Source organism: Panthera onca, chromosome B1 (genome assembly GCF_046562875.1).
Source record: "Panthera onca isolate mPanOnc1 chromosome B1, mPanOnc1 haplotype 2, whole genome shotgun sequence".
In the NCBI taxonomy this organism is placed as follows: Eukaryota; Metazoa; Chordata; class Mammalia; order Carnivora; family Felidae; genus Panthera; species Panthera onca.
Window position 1 is genome coordinate 21,591,864 of NC_138342.1, and position 15,958 is coordinate 21,607,821.

At 36.9% G+C, this 15,958-nt stretch overlaps 1 protein-coding gene across 3 annotated transcripts in view; it reads left to right on the top strand.

The window, feature by feature from the left end:
• TBC1D19 (TBC1 domain family member 19) overlaps nucleotides 1–14,442 on the top strand; it is a 144,421-nt gene extending 129,979 nt beyond the window's left edge. For all 3 annotated transcript variants that reach the window (XM_060655285.3, XM_060655288.3, XM_060655287.3), the window contains 4 exons: nucleotides 1,876–1,967; nucleotides 8,542–8,657; nucleotides 13,142–13,212; nucleotides 14,239–14,442. In XM_060655285.3, the coding sequence (XP_060511268.1) occupies nucleotides 1,876–1,967; nucleotides 8,542–8,657; nucleotides 13,142–13,212; nucleotides 14,239–14,313 (354 nt within the window). In that variant the 3' untranslated portion in view covers nucleotides 14,314–14,442. The remainder of the gene's footprint in view (nucleotides 1–1,875; nucleotides 1,968–8,541; nucleotides 8,658–13,141; nucleotides 13,213–14,238) is intronic.
• The last annotated feature ends 1,516 nt before the right edge of the window (nucleotides 14,443–15,958 follow it).

Sequence of the window (15,958 nt, forward strand, 5' to 3'; positions counted from 1 at the left end):
CCTGATATATTTCTGTAGTGCTCGGGAGAAGAGCACTTGGGTAGTCCTCGGCTAATGGCAAGTGTCCTGTAAATAAATGAGTGCTGTTTTTACTGTTGTTGTTGCTGTGATTATCATCATCTCTTCTTTGTTAATGAAAATCAAACATTTATCTGTCACTTATTTTTCAATTTCACATTTGACTAGTTATCAGTTACCATACTGATATTTTCTTTGTGTTTATTCAGTAGATAGCTCCGTTGACCTCAAAGTCAAAGAGGAGCATATTGGGAGTTGAACATTTTTATCTGTTTTATTTGGCCAGTCCTTTATCCTATCTTTTTTTCCACCCATGAGCTTGAGTAAAAGCAGTATTTATTTTATATTTTTTTTTTTCACCTTTGGGCCTGCTCTGGTTTACTTGTGGGTAATCTGACTGACTCTCCAGAAGAAACAGTAAATTAGAACGTATCAGGGCTACCAGATTTCCCTAAAGAGAAGACTCTGTCCCTGCTGTTAAACTGAATTGCTGTTCTTTATCCCCCCCCAGTTTAACCCTGTGTATTCCTGTTCCGCTTTCCTGTGTCTCCACCTTTGCTCCCATACATTGCTCGTGAGAGCCAGCGGATAACAGAAATCCAGGATGTCTCACATGAACAAAGGAGGCACCACCAATTATCTTGGGTTTCTTCTCTCCGAGACAACTTGAGTTAGTGCTTATCTCACATTAATTTTTAGTCTAATCCGAAATATGCTAACAATTCTATTTTCTAATAACCTCATTTTTAGCCTCAGATTTCTTACTCTCATATTCTGTACCATTTTATGCTTCAGAGTTTAAAAAAAATTTTTTTTTTTAAGTGGCTGCCCGTTACACACCCACAGTGTCTGTCCCTGTGCAGAGCACTGAAGCTTGACGCCCAGCAAACCCTGGATATTCTTTCTCTGTCTCCGTGCTGACCCTGAGGTGTCCTTTTTCAGCGAATTGGTTGGGCCAGCCCTGCCTCTGCCCTTTCTTTATTCAGTGGCAGTCGTCTCCTTTTCTGGCTTGCAGCCAGACTCAACTATTTGGAACCACGACAGCCTTTTTTCTCTAGAAACTCACAAAGAGGATCAAAACTTCCTTACAAAGATCAACCCTGCGGAATGCTGAGCTACAAGAAAGACTTTATTCAGAGTTGTCAAGTAATAAACACACTTGAAAAGCCATCTGCTTAAATCGGTTACTTCTTGTCCTCTACAAATAATGCCCTTATAAAGGGTAGATTTCAGATACATACACAGATGTATAGTTCAGGCATAATGTGTATATGTCTTTATACTAAGTAACCATTCTCATTTGATAACTTCCTGATGCAAATTTCAAGCAGTCAGGAGTCCCTTTTCCCCTGGGGATGGATTTCAAAGAAAGTGAAAACAGCAGGAAATACTTTCCTTGATGGGTGAGGCAGCTAGAAGGGAAAGGACACACGGAGGCATAAAGTAAAGGGTGTGACTATAGTACCAGAGAAATACCTGGAAACTGGAATGGATCCAGAAAAAACTAGTTTGCTGGACCTAAGTGATAATACCGGGCTTACAAAGTAGCATGTTTTCTATAAAATGATGTTTTTCCTTGGACTCTGAGCATTATACACCAGGTTATATAGGGAACGTATTGTGTTAAAAAGGAGGCTCCTTGGCATATCTGTAATAGTAAGTATCCATAAAGAGGGAAAAATTTATCTTTAAACACAGTATTAGAGATCATTAGTACATTTCCTGTTTTTGACTCTTAGACAATATACAAATATTTATGTTAATCTTTTCCTCATTTCCATTTGAATAATTTATTGGCAGAGTTCATTTTTAAATACTAAAATATATTTTTCTTTTGTGTTTTGTTATTATATCCAGGGTATTGTGTCCCTCTGTCTGCTGTTTGAAACTCTTCTTCAAACTTACCTCCCCCAGCTCTTTTATCATCTACGAGAAATTGGGGCTCAACCGTGAGTACCTTTCTTTCCTAATTGAAGAATAGATTGTTTGACATCAGAAGGTTCTCTTATATCATTGTAAAGCGCTTTTAAAGATACAGTAATTCCTCAGAGAAATTAAACTAACAGTTTCTCCAATGAAACAATAATTATCAGGTAGTAAAGTGTAGCTGTACATTGTGCCAAAAGTTTTTGGAAGAATTCCCAAAATCCTGATAAATTTTTATTTGCTGGGATTTTTATGCCTGGTACAAGAAGCACCAAAATGAACTTATTTCCATTTAGAATGAGAGGTGTTGGCCAAAACTGAGGCAAAAATTTGTGGATACAAATACTACCCAAGAAATGTGATAATAATAAAATTAAGTCAGTTTAGGCTAGATTTATCAGAGAACAACTTATGAAAGCTATATAAATTAAAGTTTGCTGTCTTGTTAAAGGAAACAGATAAATTACCTAGCAATGACTGTGATTTTTTTCATTCCAAAATTTGAAGATTTGTTCATTTACCTCAGTATTAGTTATCAGTGAATATATAGGGTGTCTCTGGACTTCCATATTATTGGTTCTCTTCTCTTTTTGAAATAACAATGTCTAAGGCAACAGAAGTTTCTAAATGATTGATTAATATTTTGTTACTGTCTTCCCCTTCGTGCAACCAGTTTCCACTATTGGGAGGACATATTTGAAAGGTGCATTAACTCTGAGATGGCAAAAGTAGTTAATGGGAAATACAACAGTTTAGTATTTGTCTTCCCCACACTTGAATCCACATCAGGTAGATGGATGGATGGATGGATGGATGGATGGATGGATGGATGGATGGATGAGTGGGTATGTTTAGGAGACAGACCAGGGTTTAAATCCTGTCTACTAAACTGTATAATCCTAATGAAGTTATTGAATTCATCTAAGTTTCATTTTCTTTCTTTAAATCAAGATAATTCAATTTCCTCATCTTTAGAATCAAGAGAATTCCTACCTCATGAAGTTGTTTCAATAGTGAAGGATTTTATATATATTCTTTCTGTAAAGCACCATTGAATTTCAGACATCTTAGATCTTAGAAATGCCATTTATAAAACAACATTTCATATCATCCACTGATAATACTGAGCTTGTACCCTTTCCTTCGTAGCCAGTAAAAAACAGGATTCTGTTAATGTTTAAGATTATAAAACAAGAATGTGCCGGAAATATTTTATATTGTACACAGGTCTCTTTTTTTCTTAAATTTGTAGTAAATTGACCTTTGTTTTTACTCTTGTGGAATGAACATTTGAATATAATGAGGTTTTACCATGATTAAGATGTTTAGTTTACTGCTAGAAACTAAAATCCTAACTTTTTTCTAGCCTATTTATATACTTCAATCATTAAAAGGAACAAATTTATTTCAATGACTCATGATAAACATTAAAATTCTTATGCAGAAGAAAGTATTAAAAATTAATTATCAAGCTAGAAATACATTCTTAAGAGGCTTTTATGAATTGAAGGTTTTTAAATTAGAATTTAATTTTTTAATAGATATAGGACTATTCAAGTTACTGATATCTTCTTGAGTAAGCTTTGGTATTTTGTTCATTTTATCTAAGTTATCGTATTTATGGACATAAAGTTATTTATAATATTCCCTAATTATTCTTAATTAGCCTTTTAATATGTATAGAATCACAGTGACAACACCTCTCTCATTCTCGACATTGATATTTGTATCTTCTCTTTTTTCTTGATTGTTTGGCTAGAGGTTTATTAATTTTATTCTTTGAAAGAAACATGTTTTGGTTTCTTTAATTTTCTCTCTTGTTTTTCTGTCTTAAATTTAATTGATTTATGCTCTTATATTTATTATTTCCTTCCTTATGTTTACTTTAGGCTTATTTTGCACTTGTCTTCTTGTTTAAGGTTGAAGATCATTAGTTTGAGACTTTTCTTCTTTTCTGATATAAGCAATATTGTTATAAATTGCCTTCAAAGCACTGCATTCCCTCCACACAACAAATTTTGATATGTTGTGTTTTCATTTTCATTCAGTTCAAAATGTTTCTTAATTTCTCTTGTCACTTCTTTTTGACCATGGGTTTTATTAGAAGCATGTTGTTTAATTTCTAAACAGTTGTTTAATTTCTAAATATTCTAAATATTTCTGTTATTGATTTCTATTTTAATTCTGTTGCAGTTAGACAACATGCTTCATAAGATTTCAGTTTTTTAAAATGTATCGAAGTTTGTAACGTGGCCCAGAATTTGATCTGTCTTGGTGAATATTACAAATACATTTGAAAAGCATTCACGTTCTGCTGTTGCTCAGCAAAATATTCTATGAATGTCAACAAAGTCAAGTGTTTGGTAATGTTCAAGCCTTCTATAAACTTACTAATTTTCTGTCTACTTTTTCTATTAATTTTTGAGAAAGAAATGTTGGTCTCCAATTATAATTGTGAATATGTCTATTTCTTCCTTCATTGGTACACATATTTTACTTCATGTATTAGAGGCTCTGTTTTTAGGAGAACTGATACCTATATCATTATTGATGTCTTTATTCCTGGCAATACGTCTACTACATTTGATAGAGCCGTCGCGGCTTTCTTTCAATTGCAATTTGTGTGGTGTATTCTTTCTGTCCTTTTACTTTTAACATATTGATTATCTATGTCTTTATTTTTTAAATGGCTTTCTTGTCAAAAGTGTAACTGGGTTTTCCAGTGTGTCAGTTTGTCTTTTTAATTGGTATGTTTGTTCCACTTACATTTAATAATTGATATTATTAGATTATAATATCAATTGATACCATCTGCTATCTTGGCAGACATTTTCAATTTGTCTTTTTTCGTTCTTTTTTCCTTTTTTCCTGCATACTTTTTAATTATTTTTTAAATAATGCATTAATAATTTTTAATATCTATTACATTTTGAAATGATAATATTTGAGACATACTAAATTAAATAAAATATATTGTTGAGATTTAATTTACCCATTTCTTTTATTTATTTATTTATTTATTAACGTTTACTTATTTTTGAGACAGAGGGAGACAGAGCATGAACAGGGGAGGGGCAGAGAGAGAGGGAGACACAGAATCTGAAACGGGCTCCAGGCTCTGAGCAGTCAGCACACAGCCCGACGCGGGGCTCGAACTCATGGACCGCGAGATCGTGACCTGAGCCGAAGTCGGCCGCTTAACTTACTGAGCCACCCAGGCGCCCCTACCCATTTCTTTTTACTTCTTTGAATAATGTGGTTGTTAGAAAATCTTAACTTATATGTGTGGCTTTCATTATATTTCTCTTTTTTTTTTTTAATATATGAAATTCATTGTCAAATTGGTTTCCATACAACGCCCAGTGCTCATCCCAAAAGATGCCCTCCTCAATGCCCATCACCTACCCTCCCCTGCCTCCCACCCCCCATCAACCCTCAGTTTGTTCTTAGTTTTTAACAGTCTCTTATGCTTTGGCTCTCTCCCACTCTAACCTCTTTTTTTTTTTTTTCCTTCCCCTCCCCCATGGGTTTCTGTTAAGTTTCTCGGGATCCACATAAGAATGAAAACATATGGTATCTGTCTTTCTCTGTATGGCTTATTTCACTTAGCATCACACTCTCCAGTTCCATCCATGTTGCTACAAGAGGCCATATTTCATTCTTTCTCATTGCCACGTAGTACTCCATCGTGTATATAAACCACAACTTCTTTATCCGTTCATCAGTTGATGGACATTTAGGCTCTTTCCATAATTTGGCTATTGTTGAGAGTGCTGCTATAAACATTGGGGTACAAGTGCCCCTATGCATCAGTACTCCTGTATCCCTTGGGTAAATTCCTAGCAGTGCTACTGCTGGGTCATAGGGTAGGTCTATTTTTAATTTTTTGAGGAACCTCCACACTGTTTTCCAGAGTGGCTGCACCAGTTTGCTTTCCCACCAACAGTACAAGAGGGTTCTCACACCAGTCAGAGTGGCCAAAATGAACAAATCAGGAGACTATAGATGCTGGAGAGAATGTGGAGAAATGCGAACCCTCTTAATTGAGTATTTTTTATTCCATTTTATCACTACTGTGGATTATTATTTATACCTTTTTTAAAACATCTTTTTTCATAGATATCTGTCTTAGTTCAGTCTGCTGTAACAAATTACCATAGACTGTGTGGCTCATAAATAACAGAAACTTATTTCCCACAGTTCTGAAAACTAAAAGTCCAAGATCAAGGTGATAGCATGGTTCAGTGAGGACCCTCTTCTTCAGTGAGTTCCAGTGAGGACCCTCTTCTAGGCTGCAGACTATGGACTTCTTATTGGACTTATTCTCCACGTGGTGGAGAGCAGAGAAGAGAAACAGGCTCTCTCACGACTCTCATGAAGGCACTAATCCCAACCATGAGGGATTCATTTTTTTCCAATTACCACCCTAGGGCTCCCCCTTTTTCCTAATACCATCACATTGTGAGGTAGAGTTTCAACATATACATGGCGGGTGGGAGGACACAACCATTCAGTCCATAAGAGTGCTCTGGGGTTTACAATATACACTTAAAAAAATTTGTTTTAATGTTTATTTATTTTTGAGGGAAAGAGAGAAAGAGAAAGAGTACGAGCAGGAGTGGGACAGAGAGAGAAGGGGACAGAGGATCTGAAGTGGGCTCTGCACTGAAAGCCTGATGCGAGGCTCAAACTCACAGACCCCGAGATCATGACCTGAGCCAAAGTCAGGTGCTTAATGGACTGAGTCACCCAGGAGCCCCTACAATACCCTACAATATGCATTTTTAATTAATTACCTTCTACCTTCAAATAAACTCCAGCATGGATGGCTTTACTGGTAAATTCTGCCAGACATTTCGGGAAAAATGTTTTTTTCATTAGCCACTATCAAGATCTTTTCTCAGCAGCTTGATTCTGATGTATCTGGACATGGATTTCTGTGCTTGGGGTTTGCTAAGCTTCTTGAATCTTTAAGCTTGTATCTTTTGCCAAATTTAGGACATTTTCAATCATTATTTCGTCCAGTACTTTTTTCTGTAACATATTTATTCTCCTTCTCTTCTAGAATTCCAGTGACACAAATGTTAAAACTTTTGGTCTTATCCCAAAGGTCCCTGAAACTATTCACTTCATTTTCAATCATTTTTACTCTATGGTTCCGATTAGGCATTTTCTATTGATCTGTATTCAAAATCACTGGCTCTTTTCTCTGTCCTTACCATTTTGCTGTTGGGTCTATCCAGTGAGGGTTGTTTTCTGTTTTTTGTTATTTTTCAGTTTTGAAGTTTCCATTTGGTTCTTAGGAAAACTCATAGAACTGTGCATTAATAAGGGTAAATTTTACTATCCATAAATTATACCTCAATGAACTTTATTTATAATAAACTAATTCTGTGCTGTACATAGAGGGGGGCACAATGTGTGGTGCTGTTGTTCTATTAAGACACTGACAAATCCAATAAAATGAAACTAGTTGATCTTAATCATTTAGACTTAAAAGACAAATGATCTTTTTTTAATTTAAAATATCTTGTGGCCAAAAATTACTGTGGCATTCATAAGCAGATATTCTTAAAGCCAACCAAAAAGTTTAATTTGTCAATGCTACTCCCTTTGTGTACCTTGGTATATTAGAATAATAGTTATCTAGTATTGAGGAATTTCTGAAAACTTGGGGGTCTTTTTGGTCTTAAGAGAATTAATACATCAAGAAAGGCAATCTTTAGATTCCTTTCTCTTGCTTTAAGAAAGTAGCACAGATATTTATCTATATAATATTGTAACAGCTCCAGCAAAGAGTTTGGCTAACACTTCTCAGGAGCAGTTAAGTGATGGTAAGAATAGATAACACAGAAATGTGAGGGAATAGTTTGTCTCTTAAAGCATCAAAGCTAACGAGTTCATTTCCTGATTTCAGAGATAAATTATTATTGTAACATAACCTACTTATAAATAGTGGGATCTCGTATCTCTTAGGATTTTTTTTTTGTCAAAGTCAATTGAATTCTCCGGTTGTTCCCCTTTAAAATGAAGGGTTTGAAATCAGAAATCTATTTCTAAGGTCCCTTATAACTTCACAACTATTTGCCTTCAAAGACTCCTACTTCTTGTTTTATTTTATTCATCCTATGTAGCCTTTTGACTGAAACGTAGGACCATAACTTATTGAATTGGAAAAGTATGCAGCTGCCAAGCATTTTTCTGGTATTTTGAATAAAAATTCAAATAATCGTGATTCGAATGATTCAAACTGTTAAGGACTGTTGACTAGTAAGATCACCTCATTGATAACTAATTAGTAAAGACCCTGAAAAATAGCACATAGAAGTGAGTTTTCTAAAGGCTGAACTGTAACATAGCAGATATACATATTCCCTCTTGATACGTTGAGACCACTGATTTGAAGACTCATGGCTTCTCACCATTGCACTTTTGCAGCTTTTAAGAGAGCACTTGAGATTTAAATGCTGAGGTGATTTCTAAGACTCACAAAGAAGTTAACTTAACCGTGGAATTGGTTGGCTCTTCTGACATTGTCTGTTTGTAAGAAAAAAACATTCACTGGTAAAATTTATTTTCTTTTTTCTTTGCCTACAGGCTACGCATATCCTTTAAATGGATGGTTCGAGCTTTCTCTGGATATTTAGCTACAGATCAACTCCTGCTTTTGTGGGATAGAATCCTAGGATACAACTCTCTGGAAATTCTTGCTGGTAATAAGTGCTTGTTTGTAAAACACATGCTGTTTCTATAATAAAGCCCCTTTACTTTCTGACCATCTGTAATTGCAGTTTGAGTCTATAGGTGCCTGTCATTTCTAATTCCTAAACATTTAATAGATTTACCTGCCTTAGAAGACAAGTACTGAAGTTCTGAGATCTAGATACTTCCGTGTAACTGCCCAACACTAGTGTATCCCGAGTCTTTCTTCTTTGCTCCGAGGAAAGTCCATTTCTCCTCCCCTGCTTTTAGTTTAGCCAGGGCTTACTGTCAGCTGCTGTGAGATCAGCACAGCAGAGCGTAGGGATACTTCAGTCCTACTCCTGGCTTCTCTACCTTCGCATGTGTTCCGAGCCCCTTCTCAACCACGGCCTAAAATCTAAGCTGACACGGAGCCTCCCTGCGAAGCTGAAATCTCAGCTCTTCTGGACTTGAGTTTGAGTTCTGGACTTGAATGCAAAACCTTTTCCTTTTCGCTAACACCCTCTGACTCCCGGTGGTTGAGTTTCCCCTTTTAGGTATTCTCTTCAGCCAAAAAAGATTTCATCTGTTTTTTCAGGAAGCCACAGATTGATCTCTTATTATAATTAAGCAGGTCTTATAATAGAGATACAAGACAACTGTATGATAATACATAGGGCACAGATTTCTTGTTCATTATATTATTTTGCTTATCTTATACAAAATGATCTCAGTTATTTTAATCATTGGGATTATTAGGAAATTCAAATAAATAGCACAAGGTTTTCACAACAATGGATGGAGAGCAGAAAAGCTGGCAGAGTGCTGGGTCCAACCTTCTCCAGTTGTGTATATTGAATAAATTATCTAACCTGTGTGAGTCTTCATTTCCTTACCTTATATCGATAGCATTATCAAGATCCCGCTCTGGGTAATTGTGGAAACAGTGCTTCATTGAAGAAGTCCCTTTTCTTATAGAAGTTTCTTTAGGTACCATATTAACATATTCTTGAATGCTGAGAGGTCTAGAATAATAGTATGTTAATTCAAAAAGCAAAATTAGAGTAATAATAAAGTGTCGCGAAGAAAAACATCACCCTTGGTGTAATCAGAGATACCACTTAATGGTGCTGCTAACAACTCCCAGTATCCTTCTGTCTCAATTGGATTTTGACCCCGTACAGATAGGCGTGAGGAAAGAAGGGTCTGCCCTCAGCTGTCTTGGCTGAATGGCAGTGATGCATAGACTCTACAGGGAGAGGAATCCTAGAGGGCATCAGGTATGATTCTTTTAGATGTTTCTGACAGGCGGTCCTCACCCTCTGCTTAAACACTTCAGTGTTGGGTCGTCCTTGTCTGACGAGTTAGCCCATCTCACTTCTGGATGACATGACTTGCTAAAATGTACTCCTGTTAAGCCAGGGTTATCGTCATGTTTTTTCTACCCTCGCCTTTCCCCAGAGCCTTCTACTTTCCAGGCTAAGAAGCCTTGTTTTCTGCTACTGTTTCTCAGGCAACAGGATTGTAGACTTTCCAGCAAATAAATCTCCTCTGGGTGTGTCATAAATTTTGAAGAGTGTTGTGTTTAGTTGCTGTTGTTGTTGTTTATCATTTCAAAATATTAGAGCATGTTAAAGAAAGGGGGCTCAGTATAAGAAAGTACTTTCTAATAATTAGGATTTTTCAAAACTAGAATGGGCTTTTTAATGGTAACCTGAAGGTTAAGAGGTTTTCTACTGTGAAAGAAATGTGGAATTGAAAGACCTTTAAGCCCTCTAACAATTTAAATGTTCTCATTCTGGGACTTATCACCCCTCAGCAAACTTATGTGAAAGAGAAATAAATGAATGTTGACTAACGCATTTCCTCGAAGCTAGGCACCCTGCTGGAGCTCAGAACATTAATAAAAACGTTACTGATGAACAGGTAGAAATGCACTCTGCACCGGTTTCCTACTTTCCCTGAACGGTTTTTAAAAAATCAGCAGGGAAGAATTACAGAACATGTAGAAATGGAACTAGACTCCCCTCCCATGAATTCAGATCAAGAGCCAGAGGATGGATAATTTCATATAGGGGTACCCAAATTCATTGTTATTATTTCAGACATTTGGGGGGATGAATATTTTGGGACCAACTTTTTTGCCCAAGTTAGTTATTATATAGCCTTTAGAAAGTTTTAGTAAATATTACTAATTTAGTAAGTATTACTAAAAATTAATTATGAATTAATGAGGGTCTTTTGAGGAACAGTTTAAAGCAAAGGTGCCTGAATGTTTGTGATAGAGTTGCTTAGAATTAACGAGCATAGCTTAAACGGCCAAAAGGAAATGTTAGAGTCTCTCTACCTCATGTGAAGCATGATTGCAGTTGAAAATATCCCAAAGTGGAGAGCTTTTCTCCTTGGCAAACAGAAGTGTTCTGCGGAAAGGCTGGGCAAATCAAACATGAGGCAGACGCAAAGGAACTTCTGTGATGTGACACCAAGATAAATAAAGGTTATGAGCACATAAGCATTTGGATGCTGAGGTCAATTAGTGGCCTGATCTTTTTCCCCCCTCTTATCTACCTTTGGAAAAACAATTTCCCGCCATGTAAAACTCTTTCCTGCTACAGCAGAAAGTTTGGCCATCCTGTCAAGCTTTCACCAACTCTGTTGAATTATACACAAAAAAGGAAGTAGCCATCATACTCCTTAGCTTCTCAAATGTCTCCATTGTCAAAATGATTCTAGATATTAGGAAAACTATAGAGAAGTTGCTGGTCGAAAGAAATTATTTTCTTTGATACTCTTATAAACATAGACACTCGGTGACTCTAAAGTTCTTAAGTTTTCTCCTTTTCAGTTAAAAGGTAAAAGTCTTTGTCCTTGATCTCTTGCATCCCTTGTTACAAATTAGATAATCCCATCTGATTTGGCTTTTTAAAGTTTTGTTTTACCACCACCATCTTCCCCCCACCCCCCACCCACCCCGAGAATTTTCCTGCCTAACTAGTCGCAATGCTTTTTTTTGCCAGACTGTCCAAAATCTATTGTACCCTAAAAAATGCCTGTGTTTCCCAGTCTGGTCTTGTTGCTCTGTGCCTCTCTCTGGGAAAATTAAGAGGTCTGGATGTTGACGTCTACTCCCCTGTCAGAGCCCAGGATCATCATAGCATCATCCTTCAGGCCATCTCTGGAAAACCATTCTGAAGGGCAGCAGAGAGGACTCATAGGAAAGCACCCAGATTTTCATGTCAGGGAAGACTCATTACTACTTACCTTCAGTCTAAGTGCTAAGAGTGGTTAGATGCTTAGGCTCCAGAGCCAGAGTTAAGTTCTCACTCCACTGTTTTCTACCTGTGTGGCTTTGAACATGCCATCCAAACTCACTGGGCCCCAGTTTCCACCTTAATACAGTAGGAACTGTACTCAGTTAGGAACTTAACTCAGAGTTGGTATGAGAACTGTCAGTAGCATTGTTGTGATTCCCACAGTAAAAATGTGTTTTAAAAAACTATCTATTTGGATTAGCTCTGCCAGAAACTCAGGAGCCAGTCTTTCAAATAATTTTGAAGATTCCTTACCATTTATTTCCTAAATTTCAAGGACTTGTGGGGTAGAGAATAAACTACCACCACTGCTGATGGAAGAGAAAAAAGGGGGGAGAAGTCAAGAGCCATCCTTAGGCTTGCCATCACCTTGTCAGGGCACCCACCTCTCACATGGGTCCTTTCACTGGCCATGATGATGCACTCCCACATGTGGGGCTTTGTGGCAGATTATGTAAGAAGAAAGATTACACGTTAGCATTACTTTCTTTTCATAGGCATATGCAACGTATGCAAACGTTGCTTTCCACTCCATGTACATTATTGACCTTCAAGGTGTCCTATAATTTTTTTTTTCAAAGTTTCAACTTCTTTTTCCTATAGCCAACGTTAATGTAAATTTCGGGATCAGTCCACAGCAGCTCTCCCCACATACCTATCCACTTATGACACTCTAAGAAAGTCAATGCCGAGTATAAAAGTATAACAAAATATTATAAAAATATTTTTTTAAGAAAACGCTTTATTGCCACATTTCTATCAGGACCTCTTGAGACATATGAAACGTGATCTGATAAACTTGAAAATACAGTCTCCATATAACTTTTCAGAACCCTGTTGCGTTAGTAAAAAACACCTGCATCAAATAAACCTTTAATTGTAAGTAATCATTAGATCTCCGTGCCATTTAAAAACTTGTAATTTAAGTTACAGGCATGAAAGCAATCATTTCTAAAAACGGCTCTTTTAAGACCACTGAATTTTCCTTTTTCCCCAAACTATGGGATTCAGTTTATCTATCCTCCGGGCACTCTGTTCTCCGGAGGAGATCATTTCCCTTCGTCGCAGGACCTAAAGTGCAATGCATGCGTGCAAGTCACGTAAAGCACCAGTTCTGGGCTCTCCTAGGGGGTTGCGGGCATAGCAGTAAATTTGTCGGGCTGATGAGTAGGTCAGCAGTTGAAACAGTGTGCATTCTTTTCCAGTCCTGGCAGCTGCTGTGTTTGCTTTCCGAGCAGTGAACCTGATGGAGGTGACATCACTGGCTGCAGCTGAAGTAAGGATAAGTTTCACTGGGACGGGATGGAAATAGTTCCTGAGAGAGTGCCAGGCTTGGGCACTTCAGTCTCAGATGCATAGGACACACATGACTCATAGCCTCATTTCTTCACTTGGGTAAAGCCTATAAGTTTCGAGCTAAGGAATATTAAGTATTCAAGATTCCTTAATTAGTTGAGAACAATCTTCTTGTGAAGGAGTCACACACAAGATTATATAGGAAACCATTACAACTGTTACGGGAAACCAGACACCCAGTAGTTTTAGTAGAAACTATTGGAGCCCAAGTTGCATTTTCTTATTGCACACGTCCACATATTCTGCTAGAACAAAGAAAATCTAGTCAAGAGAGTTAAAGAGCATGCGTTTGGATGATACAGTAAAGATACGTAGGCGCTTTTTTTTTTGTCATTTAAAATAATGAGTTAATGTTTTAATGTTTCTTTTCAATGGTATAATTTATACCTGACACACAGTTCAATTAAATAGCGGCTTACCATATTACTCTATTTGTTTTTTCTCATAGAAATTTAAATGATACCCTTAAAATAGCTGCCGACATTCTTTGCTTAAAGGGAAAAGGATGTTTATGCGTCTTGCAACTGAATAAACATTAGTTCCGTCTCAAAAACGATTTCCTAAAGCCAGATACTCCTTATACTAGTATAACGGGACCAAGATTCATAATGTACGTTTATTTATAGAAGCAAGTTGAAATATTAGACCTCTTATAAACTCATGCTACCTTGTATATTTGAAGAAGGCTCGAGGCAAAAGTCCAGGTTATTTTCTACTGCACGTTTTAGCGTTTTGCACATGTTCTAACATTAAGATATTGAGAAAAGCGAAGGGAGGTCGTAGCTTCAGGACAGGTTTTTAGGACGAATGTGAAGAACTCAGAAAGTGTGTCAAAGCCAGAATTGCATGGCAGTGGTGTTTCTGTTGTGCTGTATTTCATAGGCTTCCTTTTGCCAGTTAGAATACTGACATTAACAATTCTTTTTGTTTTGTTTTTTTGTTCCAGGCAGTTCTTGCTGACCTTTCTACCTTAAAAGTTATGCCTCTTCTTCAAATTTTTCTGTTTGCTACTGTCACCTGATCTCCTTCAAGGTCACTGACAACACATCTAGTTTTTTTCATTAGAAAATAATCATGAACTATGCAAACTCTGCATAAAACCAAAATTAAACTTCACATATAAGCCAATAAAGATCATGTTCCCTCTTCAGTTAAACCTAAGTCGTTTTTCACTTTTTGAAACAAAGCTCTGCACACCAAATGTTCCACTGCATGCTGCTGATTTTCAAGAGAGAAGCAATAGACATAACTTCTGCTAAACTGAGCATACTATATATATATAATCCTGACTTGTAAAAGGCATGTAACGATATATGCAATAAGAGCTAAAGATACTGCAATAAACTTGAAGAGGTAATGTAGCCTCTGGGACAATTTTCTTCCGTCAGTTTGTAAATTTATCTCTAGATAATGTATCATTTTGTCTTATGAATTGTTCTTCACTCAGAGCCAGGGGTGGAGTAGAATGTGGGAAGATTGGAAAAAGGTAATGGAATTCAAGTGTGCTTTGGTGTCTTTAACACCTTTTGTCTCACCAGTGATCTTCTAGATCCGTTTCCACTTTATTTCTCCCTTAAAGGTCTCTACTGGGGAAGGTCAAATAACAGTTGTCTCCATCTGACAATATTTATTCCTCACTTTCCGAAAAAAGAAAATTACGGAGTGATCCCTTCAAACTTCTCAACCTTCCATCTCTTGCCTTGAAGACTCACTTGACCCTGCTGAGGCCTGTTGCCAGGTTCTCCCACTTTGGACGTGCGCAAAGAGGGCATCACGGATTCGATGAAGGGAATGAAAAATCAAAACCGTATCCAATTTTGCTGAATCTTTGTTTAACAAGATTTGCTTCTAGGGCAGAGCATCTGAGGAACTAGAAGTAGGTACTATACGTTCATTTTAGAACTGAAGATGTTATGCAAGGCATCAGTCTTATTTTGGTCTTTATTATAATTATTTTATATGACTTGCAAAAGACCTACCACATCTGTCATTCAGAATAATAGAATGTGAAAAAAAAGTGTCCAAATTGAAGATGCTGATCATTCCAACAGAACTTTGAATCAATAGATTGATATTCTCACTGAACGCTTAGCATTGTATTTTGTCCAAATGTATTTCCTGAGTCTTTTATTTAAAGAGTATGTATTAGTTAGGAGGTGAATGAGGTTTAGCTCAGCCTACAGGTATGCCGGGGTTTGATATAACTAGTTCTTAATTTGAAAATCTTTGTATATGCTTTATTCATCAGGTACTTACTGAAAAGAAAATCCTAATTTCTTATTCAGGATCGATTCTTAAGGAAGCCCATTTCAGTGCTTTGGCAAGTGATTCAGTTATAATCCTATGCTTTGCCATGCGCTGTGTGCAAATGCACATTCATCACGAAGATATAAGCACACCCTTTGACTACTATCTCTCTTCCCTGTTAGGGAGAGAGCGTTTTAAATGATTAAGGTCAGATGTGTATAGATATGCTCATTGTCGGTTTCTTTAAGAGAATATTCATAGGCCTTTTTAAAAGCAGCAGTGTAGTGGTCTCATAGAAAAACTAGACTGAGAGTTTTTGTCCTGGCTGTAAATCCCTAGATAATTTAATCTCTCTTATCTGTAACTGGGGGGGGCGGGGAGGGGGGAGGGCCGGCAGCAGGAAATTATTTGTTTGTGTT